The sequence below is a fragment of the Melospiza melodia genome, chromosome 16 (assembly GCF_035770615.1).
Source record: "Melospiza melodia melodia isolate bMelMel2 chromosome 16, bMelMel2.pri, whole genome shotgun sequence".
Taxonomy (NCBI): Eukaryota; Metazoa; Chordata; class Aves; order Passeriformes; family Passerellidae; genus Melospiza; species Melospiza melodia.
The window spans coordinates 1,611,757-1,624,352 of record NC_086209.1 but is presented as its reverse complement, the minus strand read 5'-3'; the positions used below and the strand labels follow the sequence as shown (position 1 = coordinate 1,624,352).

Here is a 12,596-nt window from a genome sequence, read left to right as displayed (position 1 = left end):
ACGGGGATGGGAGCAGGGAAAGGGGCAGGGACGGGGACAGGGACAGGGATGGGGCAAGGCAGTGGCAGGGACGAGGACAGGGACGGGGACGGGATAGGGACGGGGACAGGGATGGGGCAAGGCAGTGGCAGGGACAGGAACAGGAACGGGGACGGGGACAGGGACAGGGACGGGGCAGCGCCGCGCCTGTCGCTGTCCGTGTGCCCGCCTGCCCGCCAGGGGGCAGCACTCCGCAGCGCCGCTCCGTGCCCGAGCCCGTCACGGCCGGCGCTGTCCGCGGGCTGGCGGCACCCGCGCGTCCCCGTGAGGGGTGTGCCGCGCTCCATCCCCTTCCCCGAGCTCCGTGCCGCCTGCGGCGCTTCGTCCCGCGGCCTCCCGGACCGGAGCGGCCGCCGAAGCCGCGGCGTCTCCCGGGGCGGCCCCGTCCTGTCCCGGTCCTGTCCCGCTTGCCGGCAGCCCCGTCCCGCCGCGGCTCTATGGTTTGCGGGCGCTCTGCCCCGTGTGTCTCTATGGCGGCGGCGGCCCCGCCCCGGGGCGGCCTGAGGCGGCCCCGGCCCCGCTCCCGACCCGGCCCCGCCGCCGCCTGCGGACTCTGGGCCCGGCAACGCCGCTCCGAGGCACCGAGGCCGCGCCGGGACAACGGGGAGCCGCCGAGGTGGGTCGGGGTCGCGGTGTCCCCCGGTCCCATGAGCTCGGAGCGGGGCTGGTCCTGCCCGCGGGGCTCGGGGGCTGCGCTTGGGTCCCCTGGGAAAGGGACCCGCTTGCAGCGCCGCTTTTTTCCTTGTTTTCTCCCCGCTTTCCAGGGTGACCCATACGCCGCTTCCCTCGGGCAGGTGTGGCCGATGTGGGAAAGCTCCGAGCGGCGCTTTTGGCCTGGTGGGCGCAGAGAGGCGGAGGAGGGGGAAGGAGCGGCGGAGAGGCCGGGGCAGCGGCGCTGACCCTGCGGAACCCCCTCGGCTGAGCCCCTCGGCCTGAGCCCCTCCACCTGTGCCTCTCCAGCTGAGCCCCTCCGCCATCCCTTCAGCATCCCGAGCCCGCTGAACCTCGCTCCGCCGTCCCGCAGCTCCGCCCGCCGTTCCAGGGTCCCAGGTAATGCCAGCCCCGGGCTCACACGGGAATTACGGTCCCAGCGAAAGGGAATGAAAGGCTGCAGCTCGTGGGCAGAGCTGTTTTCCATCATTCCCTGGAAAAACACAACCCCACCCTGCCCAGGAGAGCTGCCTGGCTCCTCTTTGCCCGGGCAGGACTCAGAGCATGGAGTGATTTAGCAATAGGAGTTTATTGGAGTAACTCCTCTTGGGGGGTTCTGCCATCAGGGCTGGCTGCTTTGCTGGAAAAATAAAAAAAAAAAAAAAAAGAATTAGAACTTGTTTCTGTTGAGCTGTGTGGCCTGGGAAGGCTTTGCCTGGGAGAAATGCAAACAGGGTGGTGGAATAAGGTTCTGGGAATGGGGCCTGCCATCAGGTGGTCAGTGTGAAACGTGGGGTGAGCAGATAATTCCCTTTGCTTCCAGGAAAATGAAGTAGCTGTGAAGCTGGCAGTGCCTGGGATGTCTTTATTAGCTCCTTAATTTCATTGAAATCCCATGTGGGGAAGGGCTGGAAGAGGAATCTGGTTCCTGACAGCTGAGATCTGATGGAGTTGTCTGCAGGGTGAGGGCAGGAGCTCAGCAGGGAACAGCCAGTCTGCTTTTTGTCTCTGTGGTAATTAATTGTAATTAACTGAGTCAGCTCAGGCTGTTAAACTCTGCCTGTGTCCTGTCCAAGAGGTGCTGCCATCCTGGGGGTCTGGTTTGTCACCTGGGCTTGTGCTCTTGCCTGCTCTGGCAGAGTCCTCAGGGCAGCTCAGCCTTTGCAGAATTTCTCTTTTTCTTGGTGTTCCTTCACTGCAGAGAGAACTATCAGGTTAAAGGATCCCAGAGGATCAAAATCCAAATTCCTTTCCCACATTTTGGACTGTTGTGCTTCTCACAGCTCCCTGTTCCACATGGAATAGAAATCTTGGTTCCAGCCAGGTGCTTCCAGAAGCAAAAACTGAGTGAGTGTGAGCAGCTGAATGTTTGAGGTGTTTTTCATAGAAAACACCTTTTTTTTTTTTTTTTTTTCAGAGGAGCTGGACAAACAGGCTGGAAGGGCTGGAGCAGGGCAGGGAGGGCAGCAGGGTCATCTCATGCCCTGGAGGGTTTGGCTAAAAGCTGGTGAAAGCCTCCAGGTGTGTGGGTTTCTCCTTTCTTAGATGTTCCCATTGCTGAAACTATTTGGTCACTCATTTTTTCACCATTTCCTTTGCCCAGAATGGGGACTGTGGCTTTTTCTCAGAGAGGTTAAACCCAGTTTTGTTTCCTTGAAATGTTTCTTGTGAGACAAACTGTAATGTTAGGGTTAGGGTTAAACTCTGTGATTCCCAGCCTTCCTTTCTGCTCCTTCCACAGCATCTCCTGTCCTTTCTCTCCAAAGACTGATGGGAATTCCTCAAATCACAATGGATTTGAGGTTTCTGCTTTTCCCTCCAGGACTATTCTCTCTTTCACCCTGTGGGTCCTGTGTCACCCACCATGTGTGTTTATGCACTGAGCATTTAATTTCTGCTCCCTCCTGCCCTTTCCCTTCGAATTCTGAGGGAAATCTTGTCTGGAATTCTCTCATTTCACTGCTGCCCATGTGTCTGGACCAGATAAAGCATAAAGGTGAGGTAGCAGGAGGTGCAGGGAGAGAGTTTGCTGTTCATGTAGCTCATCCAGCTGTGAGCTCTGATGAAACAACAAAAATGATAAATCCTCCCTAATCATACAGATTTTTGGGGGTTTAATGCCTCTTAGTTTTAGTAGGTCTTGGAAAGATTGAATTTAAGGCTCTCACTGGGCTGCCTGTGGTGTTTTCTTCCAGGAAGAGCAACATGAGGTCTCCCTGATTAAGTTTAATTATCTGGGTCACTTCCCATTACCTGTGTTAATTTCCTTCTCAGTTTTGATATTGGGAGAGGAGGAGATCAAAGAAATGTGTGTGGAAAGATCAAACTAAGGCTGGAGCTGGCCCAGGCACAGGCCATGTGCTGATGGATTTGTGGGTGAGCCTTTTCCTGGCATTTTGGCTCCTCTGTGTGTGTGCAGGCAAGATTTCTTGTTTAGATTCCTTGTTTTCTACCCCTCACTGGGATAGTGGATCCAAAAGCCAAACTAGACAGATTTTCTCTCTCTCAGATAAGCTTTGTGAGTTGTTGGTTCAGGGATTTAGCTAATTTCTTTAAGATTTTAAAGCTGATAAAAATCAGGGGCAGCTGCTGGGTTTTGTAGCTGTAGGTTTTCTTCTCTTGGTTATGAGATTTGTGTGTCAGGTGAGGCTCATTCCTCTTCCTGTAGCAGATTTTCAGAGTTGGGCAGCAGGAACGGGAACTGGATATCTTGGAAAAGGAGGCTGGAGCCTGTGGGTTTGATCTCTTCTCCCAGGTAACAAGGGATAGGACAAGAGGAAACACCTTCAAGCTGTGCCGGAGGAGATTTAGACTGAATGTTGGGAAAATTTCTCATGGAAAGGGCTCCGTGGCTGAAGTGTGTCAGTGTGCCTTCATCTCAAACCTTCTCTTCAAAAACATTCCCACGTTTTCTCCCTAGGGATGTCTGCATTCTTTTATCCCGCTTAACAAGTTGCCTCTGGGAATGTGGCACCTCTGTGGATTTGGTTGTTATCAGCAGCTTTTGAGGTCTCTGCAGAGCAGCAGCAGCTTGGACAGCCAGAGCTCCAGTGCCTGGACTCTCCAGATAAGAAAATGAAGGAAAATCAGAAGTCTAGGATAAGAAATGCTTTCTGAGCCTGTGTCTTATCCAGAGAGACCACATTTCAGTGCACTTCAAAGTGCTGTTAAAATCCTGCTGGGTTTAGACCTGGCCCCCAGAAATTCACAAACATGACAGGCATTTAGACTGAGGCATCATCTCTTAAAACTTTTCAGGTTTTTGCCCTTGCTCTTTGCACTGAAGAGTTGTTACAAATTTCCCTTGGAGAAATCGCCTTCTAACCTCTATCCTAAAATTAATCACGGTGGTTTCTCCTTCATGCCAGCTGTGTCCTTCACCAGCAGCAGAGATCTTCCTCCTCCTCCTCATTGTTTTGCCTGCTTTTTCTAGAACTGGCCTAATTATCAGATTCCTCTGTTATTGCTTCCCTAACCAAGGTCACTTTGCTTCCCCGATTGCTGCAGTTCCATCCAGGAATGGTGAATTCAAACTGGGAATGCTGGAGGGGGGACAAGACCTTCAGAGATGAGGCTTTGCCACTGTTTTGCACAAGATGAGGCTTTGCCACTGTTTTGCATGTTGAACACAGCTGTCTCTCCTGGATTGGCTTTGCCTGGTAAATCACAGAATCATGGAATGGTTCGGGTTGGAAGGGACCTTAAAGCTCATCCCATTCCACCCCCTGCCATGGGCAGGGACACCTTCCACGAGCCCAAGTGGCTCCAAGCCCCAGTGTCCAACTTGGTCTTGGACACTTCCAAGGATCCAGGGGCAGCCACCACTTCTCTGGGCACCCTGTGCCAGGGCCTGCCCACCCTCACGGGATCCTGGTATGTCCTTTGTGTCTCCTCAGGGCTGTGTCCTGCTGGGGTTTAGGACAGAGTGCCACATCCAAGTCCCCTTGTCGCCTCTCTGCTGACTGGCAGGATGTGGTGCCAGAGGCTGGCGTGGCTGCTCCGGGGCCGGCGTGGGAGCACCGGGCATCGCTGGCCGTGGCTGCCCCGGGGCCCTGGGCCTGTCCTGGCTGTCCCTGCACGCTGCCACCCCACGGCCCCAGCGTCCCCCTGCTGTGCCTGGCAGCTGCACCAAGACCATCTCGGTAGGTGCTGGGTGAGGGTGCTCCTGGTGTGCCCGGGGACAGCAGGGAGGGATTTCCCCTTGTTCCCTGGAATGATGCGTGCTTTCCTTCTGAAATAGCCTGCAACAGAGGGATGCACACTGGGGGCTGTTTCATGTTCCCTGCTGGAGTTCCCAAAGGGTGGAGCAGCCTTGTCTTCTATGATAAGTGAGGCACTGCTAAATAAGTAATCAGATCCAGGGATTCCTGAACAAAAACTGTCTGAGCCGTGCTCTGTCAGGCACCATTTTCTGTGCCACGCTTAGGCTTTCCCTGGCACTGCCCCCTCGGCTCTGATGTGTGCCCACCTCTGCTGCCCAGCCTTGTTCAGCGGTGGCAGCTGAGGCCAGTAGGATCTCAGTACTCTGAGTCACTTGCAAGCAAAGGGAATTGCTCAGCATTTTACACAGTGGCTCCAAAGCAAAGGAGCCAGGCCTTTGATAAAATCCTCTGCCAGGTCTTCCTCTTGTGACAATTTATCTCAAGGGATACCACTGCATCCCCTGTAACTGGGATGACACGGTGCGGGCTCTGGGCTTCAATTCTTGGCTTTGTTTGTCCTCCCTGTTGCCCCAAAGCCTCCTCTGCTCCCCTCCCTGGCAGAGCTGAGGTACGGCAGCATCGTGATGCGCCTGGATTTCGTGTGGCTGCGGGACCACTGCCGCTCCGCCTCCTGCTACAACGCCAAGACCAGCCAGCGCAGCCTGGACACGGCCAGCGTGGACCTGGCCATCCAGCCCCAGGCTGTGCGGGTGGATGAGACCACACTCTTCCTCACCTGTGAGTCCTGAGCGCCTCTGCCCTCCTGTGCCTGCTGATGGACAGCATTACCCCCAGATCTGCCTGGCTGGGAAGACACTGAGCTGCGAGCAGGTTTTAGACACTGCTGTCACTGCAAACACACCTCTGCATCACAGTGGTGTGGATTTCCTGCCCCCAGCCCTTCTTGTGTGTTTGCAGTGTCTGGGTTGGTCAAACTCCCCCAGCAGTGCAGGTGGTGAACAGATGGGGCATTATTGGAAAAAGGCTCCCAATATTACCAGTTAGATTGTGCCTGGGCCAGTCTGACCCTCGCTGCTGGGCCAAAGGCAGCAACTGCGGTGTATCACCCCAGAGATACCTTGGCTTGCTGGTGGTTGCAGCTGGGCACTGAACAAGTCCAGGCTTGTTAGGAACCCCGTTTACCTCAGGAGGAATGGCTTCAGGCGATGGTGAAGAGAAAAAGGAGAGGATTCTGCTGGAGGGTTTAATGTCCAGAGGTTTATTCCATGGTTACAGAGGTCTGAACGTGAGCAACTGCTCCAACAGAATCCCGGCCGCATGCTCTGATCACCTTTTTAAGCTCAGGGACAGGGGGAGGGGAGGTACAGGTGAGCCACCAACCAGGTGAGAGGGGCAGGGTCTCAGGGGAAGGTGACACCCAGACAGGCCAATGACCCCTGGGCCTGAGGGGCATCCTTTGAACTTGACCAACCACACGACGCCTTGCTGGAATGTTCAGCCTGATTGACAGGACTCACTCAGCATGGGGGCAAGGGGGAAGGGAGAGAGGTATTGGCACACCTGGGGAAATGACCTGGAAGGCCAAAATGGGACATTACAGCACACCACAACAGGGCATGACATGGTTGCTTCTCTTTTCCTTCCCTGTTCTGTGGGAGCAGCTGTCAGCCCTGCTCACCATGCCTGTTCTTTGTCCTTTCTCCTCACTTTCCCAGCTGCTTTCTTCCTTTTATTTGAGGGCTTGACTTCAGGGTTTTGGTTGTCCTTGGAGGCCTGTCAACAAAAGCCAAAACCACTGCAGATGCAACAGTTAGCTGGGAACTTGGAGAGGGTTTCAGCTGCTGCCCTGAATTTGGAGTTGTGGCAGCAATGATGACACCTTTAGGACTTGTGGCCTTTCAGGTCATATTTTGGGTGGCAGTAGGGTGCAAAGGACCCATCCCTAGACAGGTGACAAGGGTGAGGCCTGTCCTGGGCTGACAGGTGCCACGGTGTCGGGCTGGCCAGTGGGATTTTGGTGACTCTGCCCTTGTCCCTGTGCCAGGGCCGGATGGACACGTGACACGATACGGGCTGGAGTGGCTGGCGAGGAACAGCTACGAGGGGCAGAAGCAGCAGGTCATGCACCCCCGCATCCTCTGGAATGCTGAGATCTACCAGCAAGCCCAGGTCCCCTCCACCGACTGCCGGAGCTTCCTGGAGACAGACGAGGGTCTGAAGGAATTCATGCAGAACTTCTTGTTGTACGGGATTGCTTTCGTGGAGAATGTCCCTCCCACCAAAGAAGACACAGAAATCTTGGCAAAGAGGATCAGCATAATCAGGTATCTGGGCTGTCCTGGGAAGGATAAACTTGTTTTCTTTCTGTTTGGAAAGCTGCTGCCTCCTTGTCCTGTGTTTTGTGTGGCATGGCCTGGTTTGCAGACAAATGCTCTGGCTGCTCCCCTGGACCTGGAATGGAGGATCCTACTGTGGGATCCACCCTCCTTTATGGAAGAGCTGTGAATCACTCAGTCATTGAGCTGGCCCTAGAGCATCCCATGACTTTTGTGACAGTGGGACTGTGCAGAGAGGAGGGACTGAAGGAAGTGGCTGGCTGGGAAGAGCGGGGCTTTGCAAGGAGAGACATTTCCTGTTATGACTTGAGGGGTCGTGAGGGCAGCCTGGCCCTGGGAGCCAGGGAGATCAAAGACCAGTTGGAGCTCTTGCTGGAGAAAAACAGTGAGAGGTGTTGGTGCTGCGTTTGTGTAAAGCACTGCCAGCATGGTATGCCAGGGGCTGGGCTCAGGGCTTTATCCAAGCTGTGGAAACAGTTTGATTTGCTTGGGGCAGTTGGAAAAGGAGGGATTCCTGCTAATGAACAGTCACTCCAAATGGAAACAACAGGCTTCAGGGAATATCCAGCCAGCTTTTGTCTCCAGGCACCCTCCCCCTGTAGCCCCTGAGTGCCGTTTGGCCTTGCCTGGTGTCCCTTCCCTCCTGTGCGTGTTGGAGGAGGATACTGGGAAGAAGAAATGGAACTATTGGGCAACCCTGTGTGGTTACAAGTAAGGGCTGGCTGCAGTTAGCACCTCCTTGTGTCACTTCCATGACTGGGGATGGTGGTTGGTATGGAAACATCAGTGGTTGTGGAGGGGAAGACTCATCATCACCAGTCTTTTGGGGAGGAAAGAGAGGAGCTGAACACCAGAAGAGAGATTAGAAGCACCATCCCTGACAATCTGTATTTTGTGAAGTTGTTCTGCTTTAATGACTCTGTGCATGGGACAGAGGGGAATAACTCAAATGTAGGGGAGGATGTGCCTTACCCAGACACTGTCCTATGATAACTGCCCATCTCTTTTCCAGGGAGACCATTTATGGCAGGATGTGGTACTTCACCTCTGACTTCTCCCGGGGAGACACAGCCTACACCAAGCTGGCCCTGGACCGGCACACAGACACCACCTACTTCCAGGAGCCCTGTGGGTACGTGCTGCTGCAGGGACACCTTCCACCATCCCAGGCTGCTCAAAGGCCCATCCAGCCTGTCCTTGGATGCTTCCAGGAATGGAGCAGCCACAGCCTCTTGGGTTTGGATTTTGGGTGACACAGCCTTCATCCTGCAGCTCCTGAAGGGCCCAGACTCGTGTCACTAGGTTTGCGATGCAGCACAGGCAGTTTGCTGCCTCCTCACCCAGCAGAACATGTGAGATTGGGTCTGGAGAAGCAGCAGGGATGGGTGGTGCATCCATCCACACCTGGCTGTGTCCTCAGGGAGCGCTTGGTGCCCAGGGCATAGGCAGCCAAGGTCACTGCTCTCGGATTCTGTCTCCCTGCAGCATCCAGGTGTTCCACTGCCTGAAGCACGAGGGCACGGGCGGGCGGACGCTGCTGGTGGACGGGTTCCACGCGGCCGAGCAGGTGCTGCACCAGGCCCCAGAGCACTTTGAGCTGCTGGCCAAGGTGCCCCTCAAACACGAGTACGTGGAGAACGTGGGCGGCTGCCACAACCACATGATCGGAGTGGGGCCGGTGCTCAACGTCTACCCCTGGAACAACGAGCTTTACCTCATCAGGTAATGGCCAGGAGGCCTCTGGGGATGAGAGGGCGTTGTGGTGGTGGTTTTCCAGAATGTTCCATGGGCTGAAAAGCAGTGTATATTTGATGAGCAGGGATGAAACCACAGGAACACCCTCTGTTCCTCTCTTTAGAGGAAGCGTCAGCACCACTGACACAAAGATGGGTGTCAGTGCTGAACTTTGATTTTTTACTCCTGGTATTCTCCCTTCAGCTCCAAGCTCTCATCTCATTCTATGTGAGATGCAGAAAAATTCGGCCCTTCTCTGGAGAAGCCTCTAGAAACTATCCTGGCACACAGGGAACAGGGAGAGTGCAGAGTGATCCCTTCCAAAGGAATTTTGGGCTGATTTTTGAAACTCCAGTTTGCCTCAGTTCTAGAGGTTGTCCAGCACTGCTTTGCACTTTTATTCTAAGCAGCTCTCAGTCTTGCCATGTCCTTCCATGGGAAACCAGGAAGAACAGGTGTACACTTGATAGCAGACTTACCTTGCCCTCAGTGCTGTGTTCCCGAAGTTCTGTGCTGGCAGCACAACCTCTCTGGTCACCTCTGCAGCCTCCCTTAAATACCCACTAATCCCACAGGCTCCTGAGGTTCCCTTGGAAGCACCTGGAGCCGTGTTGGGCAATCTCTTGTCTCTCCTCTCCCTGCAGGTACAACAACTACGACCGTGCCGTGATCAACACGGTGCCCCATGACGTGGTGCGCCGCTGGTACCACGCGCACCGCGCCCTCACGGCCGAGCTGCGCCGGCCCCACAACGAGCTCTGGGTCAAGCTGAAGCCAGGCAAGGTGGGACCTGGAGCTGCATCCTCCAGCACTGGTCAGGGTGGGACTGGGAGCTGAATCCCTTGGGTTTGGCACAGGGAGAAGGGCAGGATGCTCCGTGGGTGTGCCGGTGTCTGGGCACTGCCATACCCATAAGTTTTCCTCGTTCTGGGTGCTCCAGTGTTAACAGTAGTGGCTTCTGCATGTTTTTCTGCTGTCCTAAAGCAGTATGAGCTAACAGGTGAGGCAGAGATGTTTAGTTCAAGCTCTGCCTCAGAGGAAAGTTAGTCCCAGTTTCCAGCCATTGAAATGAGAATCCTCAGGAGCAGAGACGCCAGAACACTTAATGTTCAGGCTTTCACTTCTTCCAGAAGAAATTACAGTTCTGAGGTTATGTTTGAGCCCTTACATGGGTAAGTGACACCACAGAGGCAGGTGGTTGGGGCTACCTCATCCTTGGAAGTGTTAAAATCCAGGTTCCATGGGGCTTGGACCAACCTGAGATAGTGGAAGGTGTCCCTGCCCATGGCAGAGGGTGGAACAAGATGGGCTTTAAGGGTCCTTCCAACCCAAGCATTCTGGGACTCAGTGATAAGTTGGCCACTGTCTATTGCTGATGAACTGTTTCCTCTCCAGCAGAAAGGCAAAGAAACCCCAAAATGTGCTTTTAGGCTGGCTCCATAAAGAGCTGGTGAAAGAGCTGTGCTGGATCCTGTGGAACGCTGGCTGTAGCCTCACCTGTGCCAATGTGGAACAGGAGGCTCCTGCCCACTGTGGTGCACCCTGACCTGCTCTTCCAGTGTCCAGGGATCCCCAGGACCTGCCCTGCCAGAGGCTCCTGGCCCTGCCTGCTGTGGTTGCTGTCCTCCTGATGACCTTTTTCCTTTCCTGCAGGTCCTGTTTGTGGATAACTGGCGCGTCCTGCACGGCCGGGAGGCTTTCACCGGCTACCGGCAGCTCTGTGGGTGTTACCTGACGAGGGATGACGTGCTGAACACTGCCCGCCTGCTGGGGCTGCAGGCCTAGCCCAGCCCCCAGAGAGCCAGGCAGCCCCAGCCCCACCTCTGGGAGAGGCAGGACCCTCCCAGTGCCACTGCCAGGAGAGGCAGGCAGCCCCCAGACTCACCTCTGGGAGTTGCTGGCAGCCCCCAGTCCCACTTTTGGGAGAGGCCAGAGCCCCTCAGTGCCAGCCCTGGGAGAGGCAGGAGCCCCCAGCCCCACTCCACACCAGGCCAGCTGGGCTGGTGCCTCCCCAGATGCTCCAGGCCCTCTGTGACCCTGCAATACCTCAGGCACCTCCACCCTCTCCAAGCAGCTCCCAGGGCCTGCTCAGGCCAGAGGGCAGGTGGAAACCAAAGGTTGTGGTACCATATTTTGGGATCACACTCTGCCTTTGAGCACAGGCAGCCCTTGCTGTCTGTGCTCCCAGCCTGGCCCTCCCAGCCAGGGTGGCTCAGTTGTGGTTAATCCCACCACAGTAAGTGCTCCTCCAAACAAGTGCCTTCACTTTTAGCAGAGCAGAGTGGAAATCTCTGGGATCTTGTCTCTTATCACTGATGAAGCAGCCAAGCTGCCTGAGAGAGGGCCTGGAGAGATCCTGGTGTGCTTTGAGCATTTCTGAGAAGGTTTAGGTTAGAGAAGGAAAAGTGAAGCGCCAAGATGTGCATGGTGTGAAGCAGAGATGACAGTGTTACGTGAGGGATGGAATTCCCACTTTTCCTTGACTTCCAGGACTGCCATGCTGCTGTTCCCTCTGCCTGTTGCACTGCACTTGTGTTGAGGGCAATGCTCAGCAGCCTCAGGATTTCTGACAAATTTCCCACCGTGCCTCCTCTTCCATCCTTTCTTAAGGAATTGGTGTTAGCTCATCATCATCCTCTCTGGTGCACGAAACTCACTCTTTGGGTGTATTTTTTCCCAAAATTCTCCTCCTCTGAATGTAACTCAGAGATGCCTTTCAGCTCCTGGGATGTGGCACGCTGGAGTGCCACAGGATAATGAACAAAAGCCAATCCTGCTGTTGGACATTTTTCATTCTGCCATATCTTTTGGGGTTTTCCCTCTGCTCTGACCAGACCCTAAAGCAGGGCTGGGCCCCTTCACCCCTGGCTGTGCTGTGTGAGGTGCTCTGTGTCCTCAGGGCAGGGGCAGTGCAGGTGCACTGAACTTGCTGCTCTTGTTTAATCCAAACACTGAATGTAGAGATCGTGGTGCCAAGACAGTCCTGAAATCTGCTTTTGCTGTGGGCTGAGCTCCCTGATGCTCCCAGTGCTCCCTCCCCAGAGCTTCCCATCCCCAGTGAGCCCCTGGCGTCAGCAGGGATCAGAGGGATTTCCAAGCCCAGGCTGGGCAGGTGGTGCCAGGGGAGCTGCCCTCTGTCAGGTGAAGCTCCAATGGCAGCCTTGGGTCCTGGTAGGACCAATTTATAAAACTCAGCAGGAAAATTAAGCCCCTTCCAGCCAACCCCTTTCCATAGTGGAAAAAAAACACTCTTAAGTTCTGAGTTGGAGTCACAATTTACTGAAGAAATCGCAATAATCACAATGATATTAATAAAAGATTGTATAAAACGAGAATGGTTTGCCCACAGAAAGGGTATTTGCCATCAGAAAGTGCCATCAGAAAGTGCCACCAGGCCCCTGGGACAAAGGTGAGAGGTGGCAGTGGTGCGGCCAGGTGGTGGCAGTGAGGGGACTCTGGTGTGAGCCCAGCAAAAGAAGGAGAATCTCTCCTCTTCCACCTCCAGTTCTAGAAGGGGACAAAGCCGCTCCCTTCCCCAGCCAAGGAAAGGACAAAAGGTTCTGCTCGCAGTGTCTGAGCACTCCCGGCTGGAAGTCGCCCCCTCCAGCGGCGGGGACAGCGAGCGGGACCCTGGGGCTGGGCTGAGGCAGCCCGGGCAGCCCGCGCCCCGTGC

At 55.1% G+C, this 12,596-nt stretch overlaps 1 protein-coding gene across 3 annotated transcripts; it reads left to right on the top strand.

Moving 5' to 3' along the window:
• Nucleotides 1-1,009: 1,009 nt before the first annotated feature.
• Nucleotides 1,010-11,182, top strand: TMLHE (trimethyllysine hydroxylase, epsilon). 3 transcript variants are annotated; one of them, XM_063170255.1, is made up of 8 exons: nucleotides 1,010-1,089; nucleotides 4,587-4,832; nucleotides 5,454-5,630; nucleotides 6,898-7,177; nucleotides 8,202-8,321; nucleotides 8,675-8,911; nucleotides 9,568-9,706; nucleotides 10,577-11,182. In XM_063170255.1, the coding sequence occupies exons 2-8, from the start codon at nucleotides 4,661-4,663 to the stop codon at nucleotides 10,706-10,708; spliced, it is 1,257 nt and encodes a 418-aa protein (XP_063026325.1). In that variant the 5' UTR covers nucleotides 1,010-1,089; nucleotides 4,587-4,660; the 3' UTR covers nucleotides 10,709-11,182. The 3 variants fall into 3 exon arrangements, with proteins under 3 accessions (XP_063026325.1, XP_063026328.1, XP_063026327.1); XM_063170258.1 differs by lacking the exon at nucleotides 1,010-1,089 and adding an exon at nucleotides 2,105-2,211; XM_063170257.1 differs by lacking the exon at nucleotides 1,010-1,089 and adding an exon at nucleotides 4,195-4,349.
• Nucleotides 11,183-12,596: the final 1,414 nt, after the last annotated feature.